Raw genomic sequence first — 15,714 nt, 5'->3', positions numbered from 1 at the left:
TATTAGGAGCTATTTCAAACACAATATCTTCTTAAACTGTGCATCAGCCAATATCTTCATGAAGATGAAGAGAAAAGGATTTTTTTTCCTCAAACCCAGAAGATAAAATAAAATCTTAGGCCACTGCTGGGCATGGTGGCTCACATGTGTGATTCCAGCACTTTGGGAGGCTGAGATGGGCAGATCACTTGAGCTCAGGAGTTTGTGACCAGCCTGGCCAATATGGAGAAACCCCATCTCTACAAAAAGGACAAAAGTTAGCCCAGCGTGGTGGTGTGTGCCTGCGGTCCCAGCTACTTGGAGGCTGAGACAGAAGGATTGCTTGAGCCCTGGAGGCAGAGGTTGCAGTGAGCCGAGATCATGCCACTGCACTTCAACCTGGGTGACAGAGGCAGACCCTGTCTCAAAAAAAAAAAAAAAAAAATTCTTAGGCCAGGGTATGTGCGTGTAAACATTCATGCAGTTACTCTAATAAATGCTTGAAATTTAAACTGTAAGAAAAAGAAAAGGCTAACAGACAGCATCTGTTAAGAAAAATACAGCTCCTACAAATAAATACAGCACATTCAATATAATGATGTTTTAATGCACTTAGGATCATATAAGCGAAGTTTCGCTGTAGAACTGGTAACTGCACAATAACCTAGCCATTTTGTGCTTTCAAGTTAGATATTTAGCTTATTAATACATGTGTTATGTTACTAAATAAGGAAGGTTATTTTGAATTTACTGTTCACCATTTTGAAGTAAATATCTTTAGTTTTTTAAAATGATACTAAAAACATTACAGAATATATTAATTCTGTCTAACTGAACACGGGTAAACACAGAAATAACACAGATTTGCAAATTTACAATATTGCTATGTGTTGTTGGCATATGCTTGAGAGGAGACATATTCTAATTTGAGAAAAAACTATTTCTACTTCAAACCCCTGTGAAATTTACAATATATAAACAATAAATCATATCCCAGATTTTATGAGAATGAATGACCAAGTGAAATTTAAATAATGCAGAGTCAGCAAAATTTACTACTCTCTCAAGAGGCTATGGAACAGGGTGTGTCTGGAAGAGGTCCCAGAGGAATCCTGAAAGATAAGCCCACAGGCAAATGTGGCATTAATTTCAGCAAGCAGACACATACATTCCCGGCTAGTTAACACCACAATTCAAGCAAAAGGAGGTATCTTTTCTGTGTGGTTTCCACTCACAGCCCTCCCCATCAGGCCAGGCGCACCTGCACTGAGGGCTGTGCAGAGCCTTCGCTGACACAGGTTGGTGGCCACCTCCCCCGACCCCAGGTTCCCTGAAAAGAGCAGTCATAGTCAGAACACATGGGGCAGACACCCATCCTGGCTCTCGAGTCCAAGCCAGCTTGCTTCTCCACGCTAACTGACACAACACAGGAGAACGGATGTGTCTCCTGTCAAAGGTCCTGCCTCTGCTTTGTAGATAGAATGCTAGGATACAGTGCTACCATTAGGAACAGGCAGGTGTCATAAGGATTCTGGAACCTTCCGAGGACAAATTTGCTTTGTCATGACCTCAGTTTCAGAGTTCCAGAACTTTTGCCTATGAAAAGTACATGGCTGAAAATACAACCTGAGTTTTCCGTAACTTTGTATTTTCATTTTGACAACCAGCACCCTAAGCTGCAGGTGGTGATGGGGGAGGAAAGTGGCAGGTGTGAGCGGTTCTGACAGTGGGCCGCCCCTGCCGTGTGCAGAAACATGTCTCCCATAGGCAAAACAAAATGAAACAAATACACAAAAAATCAGGACGTGGGGGTACTGAGGAGGAAGAAACAGTGCTGAAAGGAAGAGGGCAGGAGGCCAGAAGCAGGTCCGTCCTCAGAGGAAGTAAGCTCATGGCTTAGCTCACTGTGGCACATTTTAAAGGATGGAACACGGGGCCGGGCACAGTGGCTCATACCTGTAATCCCAGCACTTTGGGAGGCTGAGATGGGCACATCACCTGAGATCCGGAGTTTGAGACAAGCCTGGCCAACACAGTGAAAGCCCACCTCTACTAAAAATAGAAAAATTAGCCGGGCATGGCAGAGCGCGCCTGTAGTTCCAGCTACTCGGGAGGCTGAGGCAGGAGAATCACTTGAACCTGGGAGGTGGAGGTTGCAGTGAGCCGAGGTTGCACCACTGCACTCCAGCCTGGGCGACAGGGTGAGACTCCATCTCAAAAAACAAACAAACAAACAAAAACCCAACAACAACTAAAAGGATGGAACACAGAAAACTGCAGTAACTGCAGAAGTCTGTGCTGAGAGGAGAGCTGAGAGGAGAGCGGAGAGGAGAGCTGAGAGGTGAGCGGAGAGGTGAGCGGAGAGGAGAGCGGAGAGGTGAGCGGAGAGGAGAGCGGAGAGGGAGGGAGAGGAGAGCGAGAGGTGAGCGGAGAGGTGAGCGGTTCAAGAAACATCGATGACCCGATGATCGATATTTATTCGATGATCGATGCGATCTGATCTGACGGATAACGGATGAAACATCGATGACGGATATTCGATATTATTCCGATGCTTATTCGACATATCTGGGGATGATCGATGTCTGTCTGATGATCGATGACCTGATATTATCGATGACTTTATCGATATTCATTTATTATTCAGACGGATCGAGATGATCTGTCGATGCTGGTCTATTGATCGATGTTCCGGCGATCGATATTTATCGATGACGATGATGCGACGGATACCGCGATACCGAATAATGGCGATAAAGTCCGGGGATTGACGGACACTAGGAATGGTCTCTGGGGTTTACTGAATCGCACTCTCTTCACCAAGCAGCAGGAGCAGCGAAGCAGGTCACCCCTGCAGCTGCTGCCTAGGAGGAGGGAGTCCCGGGGCTCCACCCCACAGCAGGGGATGATGAGTGACAGGCTTTGGCAGACAGGAAGAAAGAGGTTTCCTTGCACATTTGGGGCAGATGGGGTAGAGGATCAGAAACGAGGCCTGAAGACTCAAAGTGCCAATGACAAAAAACCTGAGTCAACCTAAATAAACTGGGGACAGTGGGTGCTGGGAGCAGATGAGCAGGCCGAACTGTGGAAGCTCAGTTGAGTGTGGTGCAGTGTTAGTGGGGGAAAGGACAGGCCGGGCTATTACACCTACACTTGGACTCGCCTCCTAATTACCCCCACCTTCTACTGGATACGAGACAAGTCGCTGAATATTCTCTAGTTTCCTAAATCCTAAAGCAACGGTCTGAACCATAACCCAGGGGGCATATGGTAGTCCAGGAGGGGCACAGGATTTTCATCGTCACCAAAGTGTTAACCAAGCACTTCGTGGCTCTAGAAGTCACATGCGTCCTTTTCGGAAGATGGGCTTCTTCTATCATAGTGGAACCCAAGTTCTTTGATAAATTTAAAAAAAAAAAAAAATTGGTGAGTACATAGGAGATTGAGATTGGAAGTATTCATTGACTTCTATTGGTATTTCCAGTTATAATTAGTCAATGACTTCTCCAGGTACAGATACCAGGAAAAGGAAGCTCTTTGAAGCAATGAGCTCTCTAGCGAAACAGGACGCTATAAGGAAACCTGTGCATTTTTTCCTGATCTCTTTCCAAGAAGCTGAATCCTTTTCAGAAAAACTAACAAAAAGAAATCTGACTAAAATGGATCCATGCCACATGGCTGCCTTACTGGCAACCTGAAATCCTTTAGAGTTTAGTAACTATACTTCTTGGACAAGATCTAAAAAGACTGTATGCGGGATTCTCCCCCTCACTAAATATCAAGACTCTACTAGATCATGTTTCTTTACACACAGAATTTATGACACACAGTCTTGCAGGATCTGATAAACGTGAGGGCAACACAGAAGTCACCACCCAAGGTCTCCCTTAACTTGGCTAAGAGAGAAGGATCCACTACGTGGAACATGATTATTCACAGGTAATCACGATAAAAGATGGTAACAAACAAACAGAGTGCAGCGAATGCTCATAATTTTATGTTGCCTTGGCATTCATTTTAAATATAAGTGGGAGTTTTTCATTCCAGAAGCAAGGCTCTGTCACCTTTGACAGTTTCCAGTTCTATTCGCTGCACCCCCGGTTCCTCAATGTGGTCGATCCAGACATCTGCTTTATACAACTGCTGCCTGGTGACCAACTCCCTATAGGACAGCCAGATGCAGCCTGCTGGCCCTTGCACCCCATGTGGACTGTGCAGATATGCCACAGTGACTCCTTCTCAGTCACTGCATGACCTCCTGCAACCCGTGCCTTCTTGCTTTCAACCCATGAATTACAGCTCCCTACGGGAAACCTGTGTGGGTAACGCTCTGGACCCAATAAAGGTACTGGCCACGGGTTCTTCTCTCTCCACTGCCTGTGCGCTCTGGCCTGTGTGTGTGTGGCCTCCATGGGTGTGCTATATCCCCTGGGGTCTGTAAGTACTAAAACTTCTTAAACTCTCACACTGTGCTAGTGTCATTAAAGGCCCACAATCGGACTCCTGACTGGGAGCCGGCCCCAAAGGGACCCGTGCTTGTAGATCTCTTGCTGGCACTTGTCTGGGCCTCTGGTGGTTGCTGGGGACCATGCGATCAGTTAATAATGAAACTCAAAGAGTTCCATCTAAAACAAAGCAGTTGCACGTGTGCCCATCTATACGCCTCCTTATTAGGAAAACTCCTGGTAACAGTCACCCTATCTGTGCCCTACAAATGTACCAGTGCTGATGTACAGCAGGCATTCCATAAATCTTTCTTAAGTAATTGAAAAAAACTGGCTTACCGAAAACAGAATGAAGTCCAGAACGTAACACTAAGGTAGTAAACAAATAACAGGAAAGAATGAGAATGTATCAGAAATAAATTATTTGACAAATATTTATCAAGCACCTCCTAGGCTCCAGAGATACAAAGATCATCGGGTACAAATTGGAAGGTACCCCAACTTTCTCAATATCTCTTACCTGAATCCCTTTATATTGATTTCTTGCTCCCAACAATGGTCCTGGTTTTCCTGGCCCGCTGACCCCTGCCTCTTTTAACTGTGTGCCCTGGAACTCTACTTGGTAAACTGCTTCCCTGGTTGCAGACCACACGCTCTGCTTCCTTGCTAGAGCTAGACCCGCCTCTTTCCTGTGGATCCTGCCTTCCCTGTGGCCCCCATACAAAAAGTATTCATTCTCCCTTCCCTTGAGGCTGCAGAGGAGACTCGGCTTTCCTCTTGCTCCCCGAAACATTGCTCTTTTAACCCCTGGAAGCAGCTCACAGAGGTGTATGACCTTGTATCCCTCTTCCCAAGCAGCAGTTCCGCGAGACAGGAGTTTAAGATTCATAGGAGATGAGGCAGGCAATGGAGCTGGAGTGCATAGTGAGGCCACCCCGCTAGGGCACCACGTGCAGGGTGAAAGGAGAAGAACTGCACACGGGAGCCAATGGGTTATCAGGCTGGGTAACTTAAGATTCAGGTCTCTTTTCATATAAGGATAGCAAATAATCAGATATATCCTATACAAAAACAATTCTGGCAAAATTATGGTGAAACTGGTATGGTATAGAGGAACCTGGCTAGAATGCTATCACAGAAGGCTCTGTGAATGGCAACATCAGTCTATCAGGATTTTCAGGGTGGAAATGGAGAGAGATGGAGAGAGAGAGAAACACTGAAGAAGTTTAATCAAACGGGCTTGGGATTAGCTGGATTTGCGGGGGGTGGAGGCGGGAAGAATCCATGAACGATAACCCCAAGGTTTCCAGCTTGGGTCACTGAATAGAGATAAACACCAATAGGAGAACTGGAAAAAGATGCGTGCAAGGGAGTGGGGATATGGAGTCTAGTTTTGATGACGAAAATCTGGACAAAAGCAGGCAACAGGAAACGCAGCTAGCAGGTGCATGAGGTTGAGCATGAAGCCATATTTCGGTTCTATCTATTAGTAGGCTGGCCCCTCTGGACTGAGTAAGCCCCTGAGGGTCACGGATAATTTGGGGGATGGAGGACATCTTATAAAGAGATACTAGATCTTCTACTAACCTAGCATGTAGAGAACTCAAAACATTGATTTATTAGTAAATATTTTAAAAGATATGACTTCCTATGATTCCGAGCTGGTAAGGTGAGTCAAACCTATCCCTCCTGAATTCCCACCCCCTGAGGCAACTGTCCTCTTGATCAGAACTGACTGACTCTCTCTCCCTGCACCAGTCTCAAACCCATCACTCAGGGGTGCCATGTTCGGCCTCTTACCTGAGCAGAATGGACTGAGGGCATCTGAAAGAAGTGGGGTCCAATCCGACCGCTACACTGAGTATTACACTATCATGTCCCGTTTTGTCCTATGTCCTAAGAGGCCATTGAGAAACTTGAGGAGATAATGAAAAAGCCAATTGAACAGATTAAAGGAACAAGGAAAGACAGAGTGGGGGTTGGGTTCTTTCACTAATAAATAAATGACTACTGAGTGACTTAATTATCTCTAAATACACTAGGCAGTATTATGGGTAGGACATTGTTCTTTATCAACAAGAAAAACAATGAACTGAAAATGCAGCTTCCAGCCTGGAGGTGGGGCCACAGATGGTCTTAAAGAGCTGGCCTTTCCAGTTCGTAAATACCAGAAGCAGTGCAGAAGCATCTGCAGGAGAGGTGACAATGAGGATGCGTCTCTGTTTGTGGTGATGAAAAAGCTCTGGAGATGGTTGCACAACACGGTGAACATATTTTAAAGAAAAATGCTTTTAAAACTCCTTGCATTTTTTAGGGGAGGGGTAATGGCATGTTAAAGAGAAAAAGTTTATCAGTGAGAAATAATAAGATGACCAGGTTTACACTATATGGTCCAAAATATTTCCTCTTAAAAACTCGTAGAGGTTGGCATGGAGCCATGCTGTGGATAGACTGATGGGCGGCCTGTCAAATGGGAGATGGGTGGCAGCACGGAGCTGGGCCTTCAGGCCTGCGGGCAGCTCTCCACACAACCTCCACAAGTGAGCTGAAAGAAGAGGAATCTGAAGCGGACCCTGTGCTTTGAGGACCTGAGGCTGGCACCTCTTTCCAGACCCCATTAACATGCAGATGCTATCAAGGTCCCAGCTGGCAGCCTGCAGGGACAATCGCCATGTTTACAAGGGACACACAAGACTGGGAGTCGAACTCAGCAAACCACCATGTGAAACGCAAGTCTACGGAACAGGGCAACGGTTTTCGGAACAAGCCCTTTTTCTTCCAAGTGCAATCTAAAGTGGAACCCCAATAAATACAGAAGAGCAAAGCTCTGCTGAGGAGACTGTGCCAGAATCCGATTCCTGAAGCCGCCCTTGGAGGATGCTCAAGAACTCCAAGGGCTCCACACTGCATAGGCTGAATGCCACAGAAAAGGAAAGGCCAAAAAGTAGCCATAGAATCATTTAATTGGATGAATCAAATACCATGAAAAGGAGTATCTAGACACAAATATATCTACATGTGCTTGAGGGTCCTGTTCAGCTGAGAACTACAGGTAGAAAATAATTAAGCCGCCCAATGTATACATGGCATTTACATTTAAAGGATAGCTAAGATCCTTTCAAATCTGTTGAGATACTATCAGGTTTACTCATCCACTTAATAAATATTTACTGTACTACTACTAAATATGAGACACAACGTAACAAAAAAATATATATAATACACAGTCTCTTCCCTTCAGGAGTTGATAGCCTAGCACAGGAGACAAAAGAGTATGTACACAGCTCTAAGAGTATAATGGCACTCTTCTGATGGACGGGCAGGTCTAAGCAGCACAGGGGTCAACCACAGCCAGGGGGCAGGAGCACCTTGTAATCATGGCTGAAGATGTGGAGCCAGGACAGGTACCAAGAAGGAACACCAAGGATCCTAGTTGGAAAACAGGCACTGAACGCCAAAAAGGCACAAAGGGCTTGAGATGGGCATTTAGGGTCAAAGAGAGCAAAGAAATACCAGGAAATGAAGCAACAAACAGCTTCTCAAACTCTTCCCTCAAAGAACACAGAAAGCCAAAGGAGAGTAAGTATCTATGAGAAGTTTGGGGGCAGAGTCCTAGGAGGGGAATAAGGAACAAACAATTTTCTTAGATGTCCTTATGTTTTCTCTTAAAAAGTAAATGCAAGTCCTGTCCTACACTCTCCGTGTTTTTGCATTTAATTTTAAAACAATCTTCTACCCACCAAGATGTGCAGCTTCCTACGGACCCTGGACCCCAGCACTGGGCACCCACGGTTACATGTTTGCCAGCTGATAAGCAAGGCTAGGGGTGGGTGGGCTGGTCCATCCCAGGGGCAAGGGCTGGTGCCTGCGAGTCACGCTCTTCAGCATCGCCAGCTGCACTTCCTAGAAGCACAGGTACGGTGTCCATGACTGGACAAAACTAAGGGGACGCATGATCAATGCCTTAGAAATCGTGTAAGTGACAAGTGTTTCAAGAATTACAGAGAGAAAGAGATCATTTTACCCTGGGAGGACTACACCTCACAAAGATGGCAAGACTGGAGGTGGTCAATAAACACCACTAGCATTTCCATGGCACTTTGGGGAGGAGAAAAGAGAACGGCACTGAACAAAGCTTGAGGGCAAGAGAGAAGTGAAGTGGGCAATGGCGAATCAGCGAACTTAGCTGGAGTTAAGGCAATGAATGGGGCAAAGTCAAAAACAAAAGGATTCTGACACTGACTTTATCCTCAAAGTGACAGGAGATCAATGAAGGTTTTTGTAAGAGCGATAGGACACAGAACTACCCAGTGAATTCAAAGACTTTTGTCTACTTATTTCTCCTCCAAATGTTCTTACATCATGGAAAGCAAAGTTTTATTTTATAATCAATATAGCATGGCTGTCCAGTGTTCCCTGATGAGTGATTGCATACAACATTAAGCAACTAGGTCTGAAACCACCACTTTGAGTAATATTCAAGAATGATCAAGTCAAAGAGTTAAATCTCAAATGCATGGAAGAGGTCTTATAAATCAATAAAGAAGATGATGAATACTAATGATGCTGGGCAAAGGACATGAACGTGTAATTCACAAGAGAGAAAATGATCAATAAATATTTTAAGTATCTTATCTCCCTAATTATTAATGTAATGAAAATTAACATAAAATTCTTTTCCTTTTTATGTAATTATAGATTCAAAAAGGCCATTTTTGGTGATAATTTAGGGTCACAGTAACTCTCATATGCTGTTGCTAGGGATGTAATTTGATAAAACCTTTTTGGGGTAGAATATGGCAATTCCACTTACCAAAATTTATCCTACATAAATATTCCAACAAGTACCTGTGAATATTCACTACAGCATCATTTTATAAGGGAAATATTGGGAACAATGTAAACATTTATCAACAGAACATTAGATAAGTGAATTATGGTACAGCAGTAGAATGAAATTATATCATTTCATATCTGTAAAGAGTGAAATAGACCCTTCTAGAGTCATTTGGAAGTATGTGAAAGACAAATTATTAGCTTCAAGAAAGCTGAGATCATGATCATCTCATTCACCACAGGATAACTAGGGGCTAAATCTGCCTGGCTCCAAATAGGCAGTCAATATGGGTGAAATAAATGAAGATTAGGTTAAGTGAAAAAAGTTGCAACACGTTGTATAGCATAATTCTATTTTCTTTTTCTGTGACACACACACATATTTCACACACACCTCTATTGGTAATAGGGGTTACCACTGGAGAGTGTGATTGGGACGAGATTTTTTAAATTTTTAATTAAAAAAAAAAAAAACTAGTCAAGGGCTGGACAGGGTGGCTCATGCCTACAATCCCAGCACTTTGGGAGGCTGAGGTGGATGGATCCCTTGAGGTCAGGAGTTCAAGGCCAGCCTGGTCAACATGGTGAAACCCCGTCCCTAGTAAAAAAATAAGACAATTAGCTGGGTGTGGTGGTGGGCGCCTGTAATCCCAGCCACTCGGGAGGCTGAGGCAGGAGAATCGCTTGAACCCAGAAGGCGGAGGTTGCAGTGAGCTGAGCTCGTGCCACTACACTCCAGCCTGGGCAACAGAGTGAGACTCCGTCTAAAAAAAAAAAAAAAAAAAAAAAACCACCCAAAACCCCAAATAACTAGTCAAGTGTATTAGTGAGAAGGGGGAAACGGTAGAAGGAGTTTGACCTACAACTCACCATGAACAATCAACTGAGGTAACTTGCTAACTTCAGACCAGCTGGGATCTTTTACTTTTTATTTTATTTTCAGCTTTATAAATTGTTTAAAAAATTGTTTCAAAATGAATATATATGACTGTTTTAGAGGAAAAATAATTTAGAATTATTATTTACAAACTTTTCCTTGTAGTATTCCCAAGCTGGGTATAAGGCAACTGGTAGATGCAGCTGTGGACCTGAAAACATCACAGTGAAACTGGGCAGGAACGACTGACCCACCAGCAGCTAGACGGCAGCAAGAAAAGTCAAGCAGGGAGGTGCTGGGGTGTGGTATGTGTTGTAATCCCTGGAATACATGCTAAGGCCACTTTCTCTTGAAATTCATTACAAGTCCCGTATCCTTAAAAGGAATTTGGATGTATTTAAGGGAAAGAGTGTTAAAGCTATTAATATCACTTACAGAGCACTCAGTATGTACCAGGCCTCTGGCAAGCACCCTGCCTACATTGAATCCTGACACCAAGCTAAGAGGTTCGAGCACTGACGTACACATTTTACCCAGGAGACGCAGAGACTGTGAGGTCAGAGATCTGCATTGGATGCATCAGGCTTCTGGGTCCCTATGCTGCACTGCTCTACTAAGCTGCTCAAGGAACTAGCTGAATGGCAGGAAGGGCTCCATTCATGAGACCATCAAGCCAGTGTCCAAGGAGCTGTCACAACAAGCTGTGGGTGCCGTGTGAACTAGCTGGTACCTTAACTACCTAGGAATGTTAGCACACATGGTGGAAACAAGGAAATCACTGGACCAAACCATCTTTACAGATTCTGACTTAGTTGCACTGCTCCAAACTAAGAAGAATGAGGCTGATATTTCCTTTTAAATTGGAAATTCGTACTTGTGAGGCTGAGGCAGGAGATCACTTGAGCCCAGGAGTTTAAGCCTGCAGTATGCTATAACCACACCTGTGAACAGCCTCTGCACTCCAGCCTGGACAACATAGCGAGATCCTGTCTCTTAGAAAAAAACAAACTGGAAACGTGGTCCATGTGAAGCCTGTTAGTTCTACAAAAGCCAAAGATGAAAACTTCAGAAAAGTGAAATAAAAGTTTGTGTTCACGATTCTATGAAACACACAGCAAAAGTCTCCAAAGGCTGACAATACACCTAGGAAAAATAGAACAAGATTGTAGATTAAGAGCTGCTTCTGAATTCCTACAGTAACACAAGTCTTGCCTTCATTCGACAAGAAAATGTTCATAATTTACTATTTGCAAAGACGCGCCCTTTTCCATATAAGTCGAAACACTGATCCTCTGCTCTCCTGTACAGAAAACTGCTAAGAGAGTCTTGACACAGAAATGCAAATATCCCTCCCTTCCTGAGATGTGAATTCCACATCTACCTCATGGATCAGTTAAGTATGAACATCATTAAGTACCGTCTGGATTATATTTCTTCAGTCATTTAAACTTTTAAAATATTCAGAGTTAAACACACATGCTGTTGTACAATTTCATTTTCAATGCAAATATTATTAATAATGATGACAAACAGATCACACTCACAATGGCTTTTTCTTTCAAGGATCTCAAGGGATTTGGATAACTTGGGGCCCAAGGGACCTGGAGAATGGCAGCCTTCCCTGAGTGAGTCTCGTGGGAAATCTCTGGGGCTAAGGCAACAGTAACTTAAATCAGTGGCTTCCAAACTTTTCTGACCATGGTTCATAGCAAGAAATACATTTGTCATGATGACCTAGAACATACATACAGATAGGTATACCATGCACACAACTCGTAACAACAGTGTCAGGAATTTACCTTCCCTGCATGCAGTATACTTTGATGTTTTCTATTCTACTCTATTTCTTTCTTCTTCTTCTTATTGCTATTGTTACTGTTGTAGTGTCGGTGACAATTCACTAAATTGATATCATGACCTACTTACAGGTCACAACCACTGGTGCGCAAAACATTGCCTTCAGTGTCCACAGTTTTAGGACACTGGCCTAGGCAGTCTTCTCGCCCTCCATGCTCTTCCTGGATCCACCCGTCCTCTCTCCTGGCTCCACTGACTATCTGTACAAGAGGACGCCAGCCCAGATTCCACCTCAAGGCTCCAGAGCCATACATCCAATTGCTTACCAGATAGCCTCACCTGGACATCTCAAAAGCAACCTTCACATCATGTCTAAAAAGGTTATTTTATCATGACCATCCCCTAGCCTTAGTAAATGGGCCAACTCAGCTGTCCGAGCCAAAAACCTAGGAGTTATTCCTCTTTCCTTCCCTCCCACAGCCGATTAGTCACCAAGTCCTGCTTCTTATAACTTCTAAATTACTTTAGAATCCTACCGCTTCTCCCCACCACCACCCCATTCTTGGTATCACTCCATGGGGCTACTGCCACAAGCCTTCAGGACTGCTCCCCTCCCATTCTATTCCACCCTGAAGCTAGAGTGATCTTTCAAAAATGCAAATCGAGTTACACTGCGGACCTCCATGGAGCGCCACTATCCCCAGGATGGAGGTGCAGCTCCCTGAGAGGCCGGGCCTCCTTGCCGCTGCTCCAGCCCTGGCTCCTGCCACATTTCTCCTATTCTATGGTGGTGTCTGGCTCTAGGGTCTGGCTGCACATGAGAACCACTGGGGCAACTTTTAAAAAATAAAAGTGCCCAGGCCTCCCTTCAGAACAATTCAATCGGAATCCAAGAAGCGACTGTCCGTGCAGCTCTGGCCCTGCCCAAGGCCTTTTCCTGTGTCTCACAAGCTGGTCCCCACATGCTGCCCCTTCCACGTCCTCAGCCCCAACACCAGATTGGCCCTTCAGGTCTCCGTTTCAAGGTCATTTTCTCAAGGGCCGTACTCCTTAATTCCTCAGGCCTGGGAGGACTCACGTTCCCACAGAATCCTTAATTTCTCTTATCACAACCTAGTGGGTTCTATAACCTCCCAGCCTGGCATGGTGGCTTCAATAAATATCTACAATATGAATATATTAACGTCAATTCTAATAACAGATATGACGAGAAGATATGGTTGAGGAAAGCTGATGGAAAAACACCACCACTGATGTGCAAGAGATAAACCCACATCGGAGGCATCTGTGCAGTTCTCCTTCTTTCTGTAGAGTGTGCAGCGGGGTGGCAAGCAGAGGCCATTTGGTGCCTAAATCCGGCCACATATTCCCATGAAAGCCTTCCCCGAGGGACATGTCTCATCTCCATCTTCTTCCTAGTTCATCGCAGATAATGGGTGGGAAATTCAGTTTCCCCTGCCTCAACAAATGGGAAGTAAAAGCTGCCTGTCCAGAATGATCAAGTAAACCAGGGAAGCTAGGTCGGACCTGGGCCACCCTGCTCTACTGTGTGCCGGCACCAGGCTCTCCCTCCCAGTGGAGAGTTGAAAAGAGGAACACTGAACCTGTAGAGAAACGCTAAAGCTAATATTCCTGTAGCAACTCCTCAGCCACATTTCATGCTGTGCATATTAAGGAACCCATTAAAGTCTTGCTAGTAATCGAAAAAATTATCTATGTGCAATGAGAATGAGTTAATGCAACAGAGGAACCTTAACTTTTGCATCTCCTGACTTTTCACCTTTAAGAGGTACCTGAACCTTGCATTTTTGTGGGGTTCTTTACATTTCCTATGTAGGTGTAAAGTCATACTTGAGAGATATAATTCCATTCACCACACAAGCAACTTCATAGTCTATTCTATTGCATCAACTTTTTCTGTAAAAATAAATTGTTAAGGATATTATTCCTGGAACAGAATAAATTCTTGGAATTACTGAGTAACTCATGTAGCGTTCCACTGTTCCAAGAACACATCACTTATTTTATCATGACAATGTAAAGGTATTAATCTTTTGCTTCCATTTCAACAATGAGAAATGCTGCGAGAGACACAGACACCTGCATTACATTTCAGCTCAAGTTTATATCATCCATAAACATCTCTGTTTTGGACACCTCGGCCAAACAAATGCTCACAGAATACTCTATGTAGCATTTGATTTTATGGAACTATAAAAGTTCCTTGCTGTTAATTACAGAGACAAATGTCTCATCACACATTTGGTTACCAGATAGCAGCATAATTAGTTTTCTCCATTAACCTTTCAGATATAAAATTTGATTTCAAGTAAAAAACATTGTAAACCCCTTGGAATCTGAATAACACGGTATATTTCTGCATGTTTGAAAAAAATGCAACACTAAGAAAACAATTTTATGGATTCTTATTTACAAGGATATTGGTTGTATGGAATACTGAAAGAAAATCTGTCTAAACTTTGTAATGATTCGAAAATATATTATCAAATATGCGTGCGATAAGCTATCCTTTGTAGAGAAATGAGGCACAGTCACCTGACCACCAGTGGAATGTGCCCTTTGACCTCTCTCTCTTAACTATGGTCATGCGGCCAAATTGTTCAGCACAGCCTCTCATCTGCTCCCCCTTCATCGTGGTATCTGTGAGACAATGGATGAGGGAGGTGCATTCAGTTGATGGCAATGGAATAGTTTTTTTCCTGTTTAAAGCCAAATTGCCTTCAGAATGACTGATCCCACAACCCTGGCCTGCTAAGGACCATGCTGTAGCTTACATTCGCAGAGGGCGCATTTGATGGGTTCAATGTGTAGATGGGTTGCTATCAACATTGACGTACGTTTACACTGCCGACATGTGGAGGGTGGGATGAAGACCTCCTGTGTCGCATGGGACAATCCTGCACAAGGAAACGGCCTCATCTCAATCGTCCCACGATCTACTGATAACTGGAGGCACATTACCTTTTAATATGTTTTAACATGGAACTCATGTATTCAAAAATAGTTATTAAGAATCTACTCTGTGCCAAGGAATACTACAGTAGGAATACAGCATTGAACACTCAGAGTCTTGCCCTGAAGGAATTCAAGCTGAGACTGGAAGGACAATTAAAAGATCATGGAGGCAAGGGTAGCCGAGGTCACTCCAGGCAAAGAGGCTGGCAGAGCACATGCCAGGGCCCCAGTGTTGCAAGATTCCAGGGGTGCTGTCCCTTGTGCCATGTGAGTCTGCGAGGCCCGGGGAGAGGGGTGGCACAGAGACTGGTGACACACAGGGGCACAGAAGGGCATCCTACTTCAGAGTTAGACTTTAAAGAAGGGAGACTTTTACCTAATAAAATAGAAAACAGGCTGGGCGTGGTGGCTCATGCCGGTAATTCCAGCAGTTTGGGAAGCCAAGGCGGGCAGATCACTTGAGGTCAGGAGTTCAAGACCTGCCTGGCCAAAATGGTGAAACCCCATCTCTACTAAAAATACAAAAACTAGCCAGGCGTGGTGGCACGCACCTATAGTGCCAGCTACTCGGGAGGCTGAGGCAGGAGAATCACTTGAATCAGAGGCGAAGGATGCAGTGAGCCGAGATTGCACCACTGTACTCCAGCCTGGGTGACACAGCGAGACTCTAACTCAAAGGAAAAAAAAGTTTATTTAACAAATACTTACGATATTTCCTAGAATGTGCCAGACATTGTTCTGCAAACAAAAATGCAAAGATATCAGGCTAGATGATAGCAGGATACATACAGGCTTGGAAGAGTT

At 44.2% G+C, this 15,714-nt stretch overlaps 1 protein-coding gene and 1 long non-coding RNA gene across 24 annotated transcripts in view; one reads left to right on the top strand and one right to left on the bottom strand.

Annotated features, from left to right (window-relative positions):
- BEND7 (BEN domain containing 7) overlaps window positions 1–15,714 on the bottom strand; it is an 85,931-nt gene that overhangs the window by 58,049 nt on the left and 12,168 nt on the right. For 21 of the 23 annotated variants that reach the window (XR_004177092.1, XM_031652485.1, XM_031652487.1 and 18 more), the window contains exons 3-4: window positions 15,619–15,648; window positions 14,491–14,595 (exon numbers count right to left, since the gene is read on the bottom strand). The exons of the other annotated variants lie outside the window; for them this stretch is intronic. Coding sequence is in view for 20 of the 21 variants with exons in the window: in XM_031652485.1 (XP_031508345.1) it covers window positions 14,491–14,595; window positions 15,619–15,648 (135 nt within the window). In the remaining variant the exon portion in view is untranslated. The remainder of the gene's footprint in view (window positions 1–14,490; window positions 14,596–15,618; window positions 15,649–15,714) is intronic. 23 annotated transcript variants of the gene reach the window in all.
- LOC103887321 lies at window positions 1,730–4,111 on the top strand. The gene is made up of 3 exons (XR_651381.4): window positions 1,730–1,862; window positions 3,794–3,918; window positions 4,027–4,111. It is a non-coding gene; the product is annotated as an uncharacterized LOC103887321 (long non-coding RNA).

This window comes from Papio anubis, chromosome 11, assembly GCF_008728515.1.
Source record: "Papio anubis isolate 15944 chromosome 11, Panubis1.0, whole genome shotgun sequence".
In the NCBI taxonomy this organism is placed as follows: Eukaryota; Metazoa; Chordata; class Mammalia; order Primates; family Cercopithecidae; genus Papio; species Papio anubis.
Note: the sequence above shows the minus strand (reverse complement) of the source record. Positions and strands in the feature narration are given on the sequence as shown.